Here is a 13,811-nt window from a genome sequence, read left to right on the forward strand (position 1 = left end):
GTTGGTTCATGTTCACCAGAACAGGACATATTTAATCTCACTGATGACATCATTATACAGCTCAAAGGGTGAGACAGCGATGCTTTTATTGAGCCAAAATAACACAAGATTCAGATCATACAGCTGAATTAAGGCCTTTATGGGTCAGAGGTTTTCCAGCCTGTTTCTGGCCCACTTCTGACTTCCTGTTCCTGTGTTCAGTTCTGTCTGTTCTCATATAAACTGGTTTAATATTTCTCACTGCGGAGAGTTTTCATAAAGTACTTCTTCACTTGAAAGACGTTCCTATTTTAAATAAAACACATCATGTGCGTGTTGAGCAGATTATCCAGAGTATCGGTGAGTCTTGTGTTGTTGTGTTGTGATGGAGGCAGAAATCTGCAAACACGGACACATTAAACCAAAAGTATCTGAGTAGACAGACAGAAGCTGCCGGTCCTTTATTATGACACTGACATGGTGAAACGCGCTGTAGGAAAAACGTGTCAACGAGTCAAAATCATTCAGAGAAATAACTCACAGTGAAATTATAAAGACGAGTTTTATTCTGTTTTTCACAGATTTTCTTTACATAATAAAAATAATTACAAAATCCTTCAACAAGTTGAGAAAAACTCTTCAGTCTCATGTCTGATCGATCTGTTCCGCTCTATAACTCTGTGTTCGGTGTGAATCACGGGTTGCTGAAGCCGTCCGTCCAGGGGAAAACGTTCTTCTGTTTCCTGTGTTTGCCGCCGGACTCGAGCGAGTTCTGTAAACCGTCTCCGCAGGTGTGTTTCTTGAGCTGTCGGGAGTCGGAGAAGCCGAGTCCGCAGCGCTCACAGGCGTACAGCTTGACGCCGGTGTGGATCTGCATGTGAGACTTCAGCTGGTTGGACTGCCTGAACTTCCTGTTGCACACGCTGCACTCGTACGGCTTCTCGCCGGTGTGCACCAGCAGGTGGCGGTGGTAGTTCTGCGACGTCCTGAACTCTTTCCCGCACTGTTCGCACTTGTGCGGTTTGACGCCGGTGTGCAGCATCTCGTGGCGCTTCAGCTGCGACAGCTGCAGGAAACCCTTCTCGCAGACGCCGCAGACGTGCGGCCGGTCGCCGCCGTGCTGCCGGACGTGGTAGAGGTAGAGGTGTCGCTGGTGGAAGGACCTGCTGCAGGTGTCGCAGGTGAACTCCTGGCTCTCCGCGTGGCTCCTCTCGTGCTTCCTCAGACTGGAGCTGCTGCTGAAGCTCTTCAGGCAGATCTTGCAGACGAACGGTCGGACCCCCGTCGGCTTGTGTCCCCTCGTCTCTCCCCGCGCGCCGCCGCCGCCGCCGTCCTCCTTGCTGTCGTGGACCAGCTGCTGGTGCTTCTGCAGCTGGCAGTTGTAGAAAAACGTCTTCCCGCAGAGGTCACACATGAAGGGTTTCTCCACGCCATGAACCAGCATGTGAGTCTTCAGAGCCCAGGTCCCCGTGAACCCTTCTCCACATTTCTCACACCTGAGACACAAGACAGAAGGTTGAAGTTAAAGGAGTGAAGTGAAGACAAATTCATCTCGGATCTTTTAGATTCACATTATTGTGAATCAGCTGTGAACTGAGACTGAAGAGAAACTCATCATCTACTAAAGCTCAACATCTGTTTGACAACTGGAACAAGAAATAATTGTTATACATGATGGTTTTTTCTTCTTCATCATCATCATCCTTCATTTCTATTTCATGTAATTCTGTTGATCCGTTTTTAAGTCTTTGTTTAAGCTTCTCCTGCACAAGTCTGTTGACTTTAAGCTCATAGACTGTATAAAAATATGGACGTCGTTACCGTGACGTCACTCGTTGGTTTCTGAAGAGCAGTTTTGAAGCTCAAAGTGAGCCGCTCCGGCCGTCGCCATCTTGGCAGTGCGTGACGCTGCCTAACTCCCAGCCAATCAAAAATTTGGCAAAGAGGCGGAAACAAGCCACCTAGCGGCTGGCGGACCTGTCACTCAAAGCAGCCATGTCCTTCATTATGCAGAACTTTACGGCTTAATAAAATTTAAACAGATGAGTTATAAAAAAATTCACCCCCCGTACAGTTGTCATGAAAGAGGAAATTAGCTACAGAGACCAAAACCGTTGTTTGTACCAGACTGTAAACATGTTTATTTCTGCTGTAAAGTTGGACATTTTAACATGGGGGTCTATGGGGATTGACTCACTTTTAGAGCCTCAAGTGGTCGTTCAAGGAACTGCAGTTTTTGGCTTCATTTTACAGCCTCAGAGGTTTCTGCTTGGTAAAAACTGAGTCTGTAACTGTTGTTTGTAATTTGTAATGTCAGTTTTGTCTTATGGAATACATTTGAGTCATTTGCAATATATTTCAGTTATCTTTGATGTTTTGTATTATTTTAAGAAGATAGCTTTTATTGTGAAACAGCCACTTTTATTTAGAAAAGCCAGTTGTGCCGTTCTGACGTACGGGAGAAGGGAGGAAATGAGGCAGGTAAAGATGCACATGTGCTCCAGCTGAGATACATGCTAAATATCAACCTGTTTAAGTGGTTGTGAAATGTTTAAGGAGCCTTCAAGGACCGAGGATAATTCCCTTATTTGCAGAACGCAGCCAACGAGGTAATTCTTGTTTTTCTCTTTATTTTACTTTGTTGAGCTGTTTTCCACACGCTGTAAAAGCTTTTATTTTCGCTAACTTTGTCTTTATACCGTGTGTGTGTGTGTGTGTGTGTGTGTGTAGTTTTCACGGTGGATTCGGAGAGAAAGCTACAAATAAACCAGTTGCACGAAAAGCCACTTGTGTTTGCCTGTGCATGGAGGGAATTACAGAGTCAACGCAGGTAAAACGCCACATTCAGACTGAAAACACAGCAGGACGCCACCGCGCACGACGTCCAGCAACTGACGCCACGCAAACCCGACGCATCGGCCGATCGCATACACGCAGGTGCACATTCCTGACGGATTACTTTGTAACTTTAACGTCGTATTCGTGTGTTTACATCGTCGTGATAAACTTTTCCACACTTGTGAAATCCTGTCTGTGAGTTTTAGCTTCTGATCAGCGTTTAAATGTATTAATCTGTAGTTTCACATCGACTTCCTGCCACCGCAGACCCCGCAAACAAAAACAGACGGGATGAAACCTGACGCAGCACCTGAAGGGTTTCTCTCCGTTGTGGAGGCGCAGGTGTCTCTGGAAGTTGTACTTGAGTCCGAAGCTCAGTCCGCAGGTCTGACACACGAAGGGTTTCTCTCCGGAGTGGACGACCCGGTGCTGCAGCAGACCCATCTTACACTTGAAGGCCTTGTCGCACTCGGAGCACTTGTGCGGCCGCTCCTCCGAGTGCGACCTCTTGTGGACGCGCAGGTTGCTGGCGGTGGAGAACCTCTTCCCGCAGGTCTGGCAGGGGTACGGCCTGGCGCCCGTGTGGATGGTCTGGTGCTCGCGGAGGCTCTTCTTCCTGGTGAAACCTTTCCCGCAGACGTCGCACATGAACGGCTTGACCTCGGCGTGCGACACCTCGTGGTAGCGGAGCGCGCCGGCGGAGGTGAAGGTGCGTTCGCAGGCGCGGCACTGCAGAGGCGTCTTCTCCAGCCGGTGGGACGCCTGGTGGACTCGGAGCTGCCGCAGGAGCCTGAACTTGCGGTCGCACTGGTCGCAGCGCAGCAGCTTGTCGGGGTCGTTCTCCTGCGCCTCCCTCAGCTGGTGAGACAGCAGGTGTTTCTGCAGAGTCTTGGCCTTGTAGAAGCCTTTGTCGCAGGAGCTGCAGGGGAAGGGTTTGCGGTGACAGGACACGTGTTTGCTCAGCTGGTGTTTCTGATGGAAGCCTTTGTTGCACAGCTCGCAGAAGAAACGCTTCTCTTTGTACAGCTCCCTCCTCCTCTTCCTCTCCTGCTCCTTCAACTCTTCATCACTGACGGCTGCAAGAGGAAGAACATGCAGACACAAAGATCCTGAGATGCTGTGTCTGGAACTTTAGAGGAACATTTAAATAATGAACATCAGCTGATGTAAACAGGAAATGTTGAGTCTTGTCAGCTCTCACCTGGCTGACTGTCGCTGGCCGTTTGCTCCTCGACGGTTTCCATCTTCATCTTCATCTCCTGAAAGACACACAGACAGAAAACTGAGCTGTCAGACTTTTATTGTAATAATCCGTCTGTTTCTGAGAGATGAACAATGAATCAACATTTGAGGCTTCAACAGCAAAGTGACGTTTAGCTGAAGAAAACAACTAGACCTGTGTTATATATGTTGTTGAGTTGTGTATTTCATTTGGTCGCCTGTCGATGACGTCATACCTCCTCTACCAAAGAGTAAACACGCACCAGATGCATACGGTGGCGCTGTGTTTGTCCGCTACAATGGCGTCTACCAAAGAGTAACTTACACACATACAAGATAATACATCGGCATTGTGGTTGTTCCACACAAACTGTTATAAATGGACTTTTATTCAGTTTTAAGACACATTTTCATGATAAATTTAGGTGGTTTTTAACTATATCTTTTAGCCGGAAGAAGGATTTTTGTCATTGGACGTCTGGATCTTAAGTTATCAGAGAAATAAACTGGACAAACGTTAGCAGCAGCTCGGCTAACAGCCCCTCCAGGAAGTCCGGTGGTCACCAAACATCGTCGGAGAAACACTGATTTTTTAGGTGAAACAGTTTTATTCAGTGTTTTTATCTGTAATCTCCGGGTCTGTTTGTTCTGGAGAGGAGGAGACCTCTGCGGGTAAAAACATCCTGAATGACGAACACTGGAGTAATCCTATCCCAGTGAAGCTGGTTATTTAACAACAAAGACAACAACTCCCATGATCCCTTGCTGCTTCACACCGTCATCACACTCCGTCTGTTGTTATTGTTTTGATTGAGACGCCGGCTGAAATCACATATTATGTGTTTATACTTTGAATATTTTCATCTCACCATCAGACAGCTCTTTCTTTTCCTTCTGGTTTACATTTTCTCAACCGTAGAACCGTATTCCTGCGCACGTCGTCGTCGTCTGTACGACGTGACGTTATGACCCAAATCTACTGACGATGGATTAACTTCCTCATACGACCCCACTTCAAAAAAAATACAAACTGTCCCTTTAATGTGAAACATCTGTGCAGGAAGTGTTGAGTTGGTAACGATGGGAAAAAAAAAAAAACAGCAAAGTAGAAATAATCAATTAATTTAGTGAATTTATGGAGACGTTTGTATTAACAGCAAATTAAAACAGCAGCTGATCAACAAACGGAGACTTTTTACTAAAATATGATTAAATATAAAAACAATAAAAGGAAAAGCTTCAATAAGCTGTTTGATTTGTTTAGAGCTGCAACTAACGATTAGTTTCATTATTGATTAATCTGCCGTTATTTTCTCCATTCAGTGATTAATCATTTGATCTATAAAATAATAAATTAAAAGCTTTTTATAATTTATTAACTGTGACGTCTTTAAACGTCTCATTTTGTCTGATTAACATCTTCAGATTATCAAACAGCTGCTCGTTAATTTTCAACTAATCGATTAATTGATTAATTGTTGCAGCGTTTTGATTGGGTAGAAACTTACACCAGCTGTTGCGTCAGATGTGGGCGTGTCTTCGCTGTCCATCATCGATGCGCCTGCCGCCGCGCTCGCTGGCGGCTTATTAGCCACAGGAAGTGATGTCATGTCGGAGGAGAGCTGGATTACATCTCCTGAGGGTTCATCAGGATCCGACAGCTGGACAATGTCTAACTCCACCTCAGAGGTCGCCACGGTGGCGGTTTGATCCGGTGTCTCCGGCGGCGGCGGCAGGGGGGCGGGGCTTGTCTGGCTGGTGACTGGAGCAGGAACCGGCTGGCTGATGATGACTAGAGGCACCTGAGGGCTGCGGCGAGCTTTGCGCCTGGATTTGGAGGAGTTGAGGATGGCCATGGCGAGGGCAGCAGGGGTAACAGCTGATTGGTTGATGTCCAGTGAGAGGGCGGGTCCATCTGGAACATTCAGAGCATCACAACACACAGCGAGACGGTAAATATATAAAATACAGGCAGAGATGAAAGCAGGATCAGGTTATTTAGTTTCCCTTCAGCTCGGACGTTAAACCGACCTGATGGTTTGATCTTGTAGAGCGTCTGCGTCTCGCTCTTCTCAGCGGCAGACGTTGTTCTCTGATCCTTCGACCTCAGTTCGACCTCCAGACGTCTCACTTTGTTCTTCGAGGCTTCGTTTTCCTTCGCTAAACTCGCGTACAGCTCACGGAAAACTCTGCAGATTTTACGGATAGCTTCCCTCGCCATCACATCCAAGACGGCGGTCAGCTGAGTCTGCGGGAAGAAGGAAGTGAATAACTGAATGAAATAAACTATAAAATACTAATATGACTGTTAGATGAGAGGATACATGTTCCTGATGCCTGTTATTAACCTGCTCTTTAAAGGACCAGTGTGGAAGATTTAGTGGCACCTAGTGGTGAGGTTGCAGACTGCACCCGTCGACTGTATATAAACATGGACGACGCATCTCCACTTCCTGCCGCTATGCAAAATATCTCCTTTCTGGGTGCTGCCTGCTTTTGTGACGTCACTTGGAGCCAGAGTCAGACACGCCCCTTCAGCTGTCCCGCTGCATGACGTCGCACCCCCCTTTTTATATCGCCAAATAGCTAATTAAAGGGGCCTTTTGTGTTTTTTAACACTCTCTAGAGCCAGTGTTTGGTTTGTCCATTCTGGGCTACCATAGAAACATGGTGATGCAACATGGCGGGCTCCGTGGAAGAGGGCCCGCTCCATATGTAGATATAAAGGCTCATTCTAAGGTAAAGGAAACAATTCTTATTTTCAGGTGATTATACACTAATATCTATAGATATTATATTCTATTTGATGGATGCCACTAAATTCTACACAATGCACCCTTAAATTTCTTAATTTCATTTTATACGAATTGGCCCAAACCCTTTTATTGTGACGGTCAAGGATCCACACCGGAAGTGTAGCATTCTCATTAACGTAGCTTGACTGTGCGATTCTCCAAACATTTTATCCATACAGTTTATTAAAGTTATATTATGTAAATATGCTCCGTGTGTTTATTAACAGCTAATTAACAGTGTTATAAAATGTTTTTTTTTTCAGTTATGGTAAATACATTCGTGTGTTTTACAAAATGCTTCTGTTTGTTGTCGTGAGGATGACGTCAATATACATCATGGCGCCAGAGTGATTATTTCAGTACAACAAGAAACGTCTGTAATCAGAACTGTTACCTTCATATATTCTGTTTCGTTAACTTATGTTTAATCACAGGATTAAGGTAATTTCTAAGTTTAAATCTATTTTTTCGTGGCGTTTCTGTCTCTTTGCGGGATAACGGCTCTCCGGCAAACACGGAAGTGATTGCGGATTTCCCTCCGGAGCTCTCAGACACAGAGTTCACTTTAATCCGAACAGTAGTCCTCACCCGCCTCTCCGCGCTGTCCTCTCCCGCCTGTCCGAGCCTGTCCTGGAGGACAGACACCGCGGACTCCACCGCCACCTCCAGGATCAGCTCCGTCTCACGCCGGAAAGTTTCTACGGCCGCCGCGTCGTCACCCAGCGGCCCCATGACGGCCCCGCGAACCACTAACCGCTGCTGGCACGAAAGAAAGTTAAAATATTCCAACACGTTAACCCGACCAGAGTCCAGCTGGGTCTGTGAGTGTGGGAGAAAGTCTGACAACAATCAGTCAGGATGGTTATCTGCTCTGTTTCTGCCAATATGGCTGCACTGTTTACATCCGGGTCACTGTGAAGACCCTTCACAATAAACGGTATTTTTTTCCCAGGATGGTGAAGTCATGACCCGCCCTACTCTGCCTCTGATTGGCTAGTACTCGTTGGCTACGTTAGTTGTGTTGGTTAGGTTTAGGCATGAGGAGTGAGACTGGTCATGGTTAGGGTGTGAGTATCAGGGTCAGCCAGTGAGGAGCAGAGTAAGACGGGTCATGACTTCACCATCCTGGGAAAAAAAATATCGCTCACAGTAGTGTCTCGGTGAGAAATATGGAAAGCCAAACGGGTCATAATTCACCTCCTTTTCCCCGCCAATGTTACAAATCAACTGGTTTTCCTGTTAACCAGTTACCTTTGTTTGAGAACATCGGGCATTTCGTAGATTAGACTATCCATATGATTAATTTAACTTATCGATGGTTTATGGAGTTTAGTGAAACTGTGGGATTGGTCGATGTTTTAGACAGCGGTGGAGGAAACAGTGAGATCCAAATATTCTATTACTAGTAAAAGTCCTGCATGAAAAATCCTTTTTACAATTTTACAATTTTTTTCTTCACATATTCAGAATTTGTCCAACAATATCATAAAATGAATCAAAGCTGTCTGAGTGGGGGGATTACAGTTGAAGTAAACGACGTCTTTCTTCCCAAACTATTTATAATGATGCGTGTTCGCTGCCCTCCGGTGGTCACAGTGTGTAGCTGTATGTCTACTTTAAAGGTGCAGTTATACATTATGACCACCGGAGGACAGAAAACTCATTTCAAAACCTAAATCAACAGAGAATAGTGATGTTGGCATCATGAAAGCCAAAAGGTTAAGCGACCACTGCGAATGACCACCGTCTCATTACGTCACACACAGAACAACAGAACAACAGCTGTGACTCACCTCAGACATTATGAGTTTGGACAAATGTAACAGCAGGTTTCGTCCAGCAGATGTCACCACGTCACCGTCCAACAACACCACGAACCATCTGATGGGGACATTTTCACTACCAACGAGTGATGTTTGATGTTTTTTCTTCAGCTGTGTCACCTTTAGAGAGTTACTGTCAGCCTATATGTTGTTTTATATAATGTTATTCATAAATCATATTTATATTCATTTTCTTTCTTATATTTTATGTATATAGATGTTTTACTGTCTTTGCCATATAAGTAAATTTTGTTTTAATTTGAATCAAAGTGTCAGAGTGTGAAAAATGTTTTCATAGAGAAGAAAAAAACCTCCCATATAGTGTTCTTAGTTTCTTATTTAGTGGACACATTTAACAGCAAATGAATAATGTGAATACATTTAAAATAAAATAGATAAACTTTGTATATGAGTAAGAAACTCAGGCAAACACGTTCAAAATATCTGCAGAACTCAGAGAGTTCAAATAAAAGTAAAATTAAACTAAAATTCGATCAAATGTAAAACCTTTTATTGACTCAAGCTGAAATGATCAATGTTACTGTCAGATCACAAAAACCCAAATCAATGAAATCCTACCAGTGAGATTGTTTTATGATACAAATAAATGTCGGTCGGTGATCTGATTGTGTTTATTGTCATTTACAGCTGATCTCTGTACATCAACATTTACAGCGACACACGAGGAGAACAGAGAGAAGAGATGAAGAAGAGAGTTTCTGTCTTCTGTGTGATCATTGATACAAATCACCTAATCAATAACTGATGAGTGTTTCTGAGAGAGACGTTCATGAAGGCGACATCTGAGGAAGTTTCATAGGTTACAAACTTTCAACACCGTCGAGGAGCAAAAAAAAACATTCAGGCTGTTATTAATTCAAATGTGTGTTCATGTCTTTTATTAAACAGTCAGATGTGATGAAGATGATTCTCAAAGTCTTCTGTTGCTCCGTAAATCTGAAAAAAAAAAGGTGAAATGAGCTGCGAAAGAAAGAAAACCTACGGAAGCCCAGAGGCGGTCGTGCTTGCAATTCTTTTTTTAAATGCTGTTATCTGGAGATCACGAGTTAATGAGTTCATTCTCTCGACTAAACGAGCTTTGTTATCTGGAAATAACGAGATAATCAAGCGTGGATGTATTATAAGATCCATGTAATCAACCTGTTATCACGAGAAAACAAAAGGTCGTTTCCTCTTATTTATTTCCTCTTATTGTTTCTTATGGAGGCAAATGGTTTTATCAAGAACTCTTTCTATTTTAAGAAATAGTTCCTGAAGGAACCTTTGTTCCTTTTATATTTGTTTGCTAACTCTGATTTGGTGCTAAATATAGCTACAGTTAAGTAACAGCACCTTTATTACTGACATCTGTGTCACAGCCAAACGGCAGGTTGATTAACTTCTGTTTATAACTGTTAATGTACTAAAAATAACTTCAAGATGACGACATTAAAAATAATAATTACAAGCACGTCAGTTCTCTGTTTGCATCAACACTAATAAACACAATCAACCTGCAGAGACCTGACAGAGTTCAGATAAGTTTCTCATCAGTGTTTAATCAACGTCTCCTTGGTGGTGCATTCAGGGACCCTCCGTCAATCCGAGAGTTAGATGTGAGCGAGACCACAGAGTTTGGTTTTGATCTGATTTTTCTGGTAAAGAAATGGCTGAAAATAGAGTTTTATGTGCTTCTTATGTCTGTGTTTGTGTCTAATAATAAAGCACAATGTTGTTTTATTTATTAACATTAATATCTTGTATTATGTGTCTCCTGACAATGTACTATAAAGTCCTGTATGATCGTGTTTTACTAATATTAACACTAATGTAACACTGATGCTGGAATCACTACTGAAAACAAAACTTATTGTTGGTATTATTGATCATTAGGATTAGAGCTGCAAACATTAGTCGATTATTGATCACCAGATAATTAATTGGCAACTATTTTTGTAATCGATTAATCGTTTAAGTAAATTTTTAAGTAAAAATGCCAAAAAATTTCTCTGTTTTATATCAGTGTCATTATTCAGACAAAACTAGAGAACTGATGTCGTCTCCTAGGACACAGTCACAATGTGATGGACATTTTTCAATATTATATTGAAATATTGACATTTTATAGACAAAACAATTAATCTATGAATCAAAAAAAGAATCACAGATTAATCTATAATGAAAATAATTGTTAGTTGCAGCTCTAATTTAGATATTGATCAATTTTGGAAAGGACAATGTAATTTTCTGATTTCAAATGTCCGAGTCTCCTTGAATGCACCAAGACGGCGTTCGTCAACATCTGTTACACAAAAAAAAAAGAAAAACTAAACATCTCTGCAAGTTGATTTTTAATAGAAATGAACTGAAATGTATCTAAAAACTATTTGGAAAAATGACTGACAAGTGTTTAAATTTATTTTATTTATGTTATTTATGAGCCACAGATTTAAAGTTCGGGTGTGAAAAGATGCAGAACAAACTGTTAAAATACAAGAGCAGTTCTGTCCCTCAAATGTCAACAGAGTGAGCCCTCTTCTTTTCTTCTTCTACAGCTAAACTGTAGTTTTAACCTGTTCGGACACTTTGAATCAACACTGGTGAGGATTATTCAACCACCAAAAAGAAATAATAAATCTATATATTTATCTCCGTATCACCACATATATAATAAACCTCATCACACCAAAAGCTTGAAGTATAATCACTGCTTTAAATACAATCAGCATGATGGAGACTCAGATCATCGTCTAGTACCTTCGATTGATTTTTTTTTTCTTTTATCATGTGCAACAATAAAACTACAAACTCTCCAGGTTTTCTTATGAAGCTTCTCCGAGTCCTGACGTTTCAAACTGAGCTCAGTTCTCAGTTTATTGATCCCGGCAGGACAGAAACTATACGAGGCAGTCCTGATGATCTAATCTGATCTGATCTGATCGGTCTCAGTCCCATAATGCATTTCAGTCCATCTCAGCACACAGGACGGTTTCTGTTTAATCGATCCTGTATAAAGTGCCTTTTAGTTCCACGTCCAGACATCCTGCAGGAATAATGTGGGACAGTTTGCAGCCCCAACGCTGCAGAAAAGATCCTCAAACGAAGAAGAAGAAACACCAAACAAACACTGGAAATCACACCGAGAAAATTCTGATAATTCGTGATCCTGTTTGGTTCAGTCTGTTGTGAACATGAACGTTAAAAAGTTCTTCTGAAATGTGAGATTTCACAGGTGATTTTACATCCATTCGACCACACCAACGTTTGAAACCAAAATTAAATAATTTCCAACAGCGGTCCCGGGCTGTGAGGTGGTTTTTTTAGGTTTAGTGGCCACAGTCGGAACTGCAGGTCACATGACGCCCCGAAAAATCCTTTTCCAACACTACAAAACAAACAGCTGTAAAATGATTTTTAAGCATCGCAAACACTCTGAAATTACTCTTTGTGTTATCAGAATTTGTCAATCAGGTCCAATAAAAATAACACAATGTTTAGCCTAGCTTAGCACAAAGACTGAAAGTACGGGGGGGAAACTGTTAGCCTAGCGTCAAAAGACAAGAAAATCCCCCTTCCAACAACTCAGAGTCTGATTTACATGTTGTATGTTTGTATTTTTCAGGTGTAGAAACAGAAATGTAAAAAAGGAGAATTTGTGGTTATGAAGCAGTTACCGTCGGTTGTTGTTAGCTAACAATCGCTGAAAGAAATGAAGTTCAATTAATGAAACTGCAGGTTTAACTAAACCTGAAATGAGTCATTACGTTGCTGAGAGTTCAAGACATAGTGATGAATTACGAGGTTTTAATCAGAATAAATTATTTTCAATCCTAATTTTTGATTCCACACAGAAGAAAATTTCCAGTTTCAAAAAGGAAATTTGTGAATTCAAATAAATGTTTCAGTGATCAATGTTGACGTGTGTTTTATCCTGTAGATGAATGATCCATCTATCTGATATCTACACACGCTGAACAACAGAAGATCAGATTTTATCACCGTCACTCCTCGTGCACCACAGACACTTTCCTCTTTTCTTCTTCTCTGATTAGTTCTATCAGACTCGATCTTTGACATTAAAAGTCGAATGAATCAGAGTGATTAAGATATAATCTTATATCAGCATCTCTTTCCTTCAACATATCGAACTTTAGACTCCCAGAAGGAAACGAGCAGCAGCCTGACGGGCAGAAAGCAATCGCAGGTTGTTCAGAACTAGAAAATAACGGACCGTTCATTAAGCCCCGCCCCTCTCCATTACTGTTGTTTCGTACTTAATTTGCTTTAATTTGAGCTCTAATGTGTTTTTATTGTGATGTTTGGAGACATCGGCTGTTTGCTGACGTTCTTTTTGTCAGAAATGAGAAAATAATCTTCAAACTGTTTAAAAATTTACACAGATATTTCACTTTTTTTTTGCAGGTGTCAGCTGTTTGCTGACTGATCGTGACTTGTCAAAAAGAAGAAGAAGAAGAAGACGACAGGGAGGAGGCTGCTTGAACAAAGTGATTGGGCCAATTAGGATTCTGTATGACTGTAAAATTACTGGAGATTTATGTGAGAAATTATGAAACAGGAAAGTTGACAGGTCTGTCTTAGAAGAGATAAACACACTGTTTGATGCATTCCACCTGCTGTGACTGGTTCATGTTGCTAAGCTGTGATTGGACAGTTGCTGTTGGGGGGGGAGGGGCTTAGCGAACAGTTAATTGATAAAAAAAACCACCGCAGCAGCCTGCTTTTATCCAAACAAACCAGTTATGACTCCCAGTTAAATCCAGTTTCAGTTCCAGTCAGGAGCGTCTTGAGAAGATAAAGATTTGAGCGGCGAGACCTTCGACGGTTCAGAGAACGTCGTCAGAGTTTTCCTGGACCGGCGCCCGGGTTTTGCGTCGCCGCGGCCGCAGCGAAGTGAAGCAGGACGAGGCGGTGAGGGCGATGCGGCTCAGGCCCACGTTCAGGCAGTGGACCTCAGAGGTGACCGGCACCTCGGCGAAGAGGGCGCGGTCCCGGGACAGCCGAGCCGAGCCGCCGCCGTCGCTGCTCTCGATGTCTTTGACGATGTTGATGATCTCCTGGCGCTCCGCCTGCCGAGTCATGCCCCGGATGTTCAAAATGGCCGACACGTGCTTCTTCCTGAACACAGAAAAAGAGA

The 13,811-nt window shown here is 42.7% G+C and overlaps 2 protein-coding genes and 1 long non-coding RNA gene across 4 annotated transcripts in view; 1 reads left to right on the plus strand and 2 right to left on the minus strand.

Annotated features, from left to right (window-relative positions):
* Positions 1-522: 522 nt before the first annotated feature.
* LOC122983598 (zinc finger protein 708-like) lies at positions 523-7,768 on the minus strand. 2 transcript variants are annotated; one of them, XM_044353517.1, is made up of 6 exons: positions 7,422-7,768; positions 6,070-6,286; positions 5,547-5,953; positions 4,019-4,076; positions 3,128-3,893; positions 523-1,475 (listed from the first exon to the last, which is right to left on the minus strand). In XM_044353517.1, exons 1-6 carry the CDS (start codon positions 7,563-7,565, stop codon positions 674-676), a joined length of 2,394 nt encoding a protein of 797 aa, XP_044209452.1. In that variant the 5' UTR covers positions 7,566-7,768; the 3' UTR covers positions 523-673. The 2 variants fall into 2 exon arrangements, with proteins under 2 accessions (XP_044209452.1, XP_044209453.1); XM_044353518.1 differs by having other exon boundaries at positions 4,019-4,069; positions 5,546-5,953.
* LOC122983600 lies at positions 2,712-13,191 on the plus strand. Its single transcript, XR_006403740.1, has 2 exons — positions 2,712-2,809; positions 13,079-13,191. It is a non-coding gene; the product is annotated as an uncharacterized LOC122983600 (long non-coding RNA).
* The window catches only part of LOC122983597 (tumor necrosis factor alpha-induced protein 2-like), a 54,042-nt gene continuing 51,291 nt past the window's right edge, over positions 11,061-13,811 (minus strand). The window contains exon 15 of the mRNA XM_044353516.1: positions 11,061-13,792. Coding sequence (XP_044209451.1) covers positions 13,501-13,792 — 292 coding nt within the window. The 3' untranslated portion in view covers positions 11,061-13,500. The remainder of the gene's footprint in view (positions 13,793-13,811) is intronic.

This window comes from Thunnus albacares, chromosome 6 (assembly GCF_914725855.1).
Source record: "Thunnus albacares chromosome 6, fThuAlb1.1, whole genome shotgun sequence".
Lineage (NCBI taxonomy): Eukaryota > Metazoa > Chordata > Actinopteri > Scombriformes > Scombridae > Thunnus > Thunnus albacares.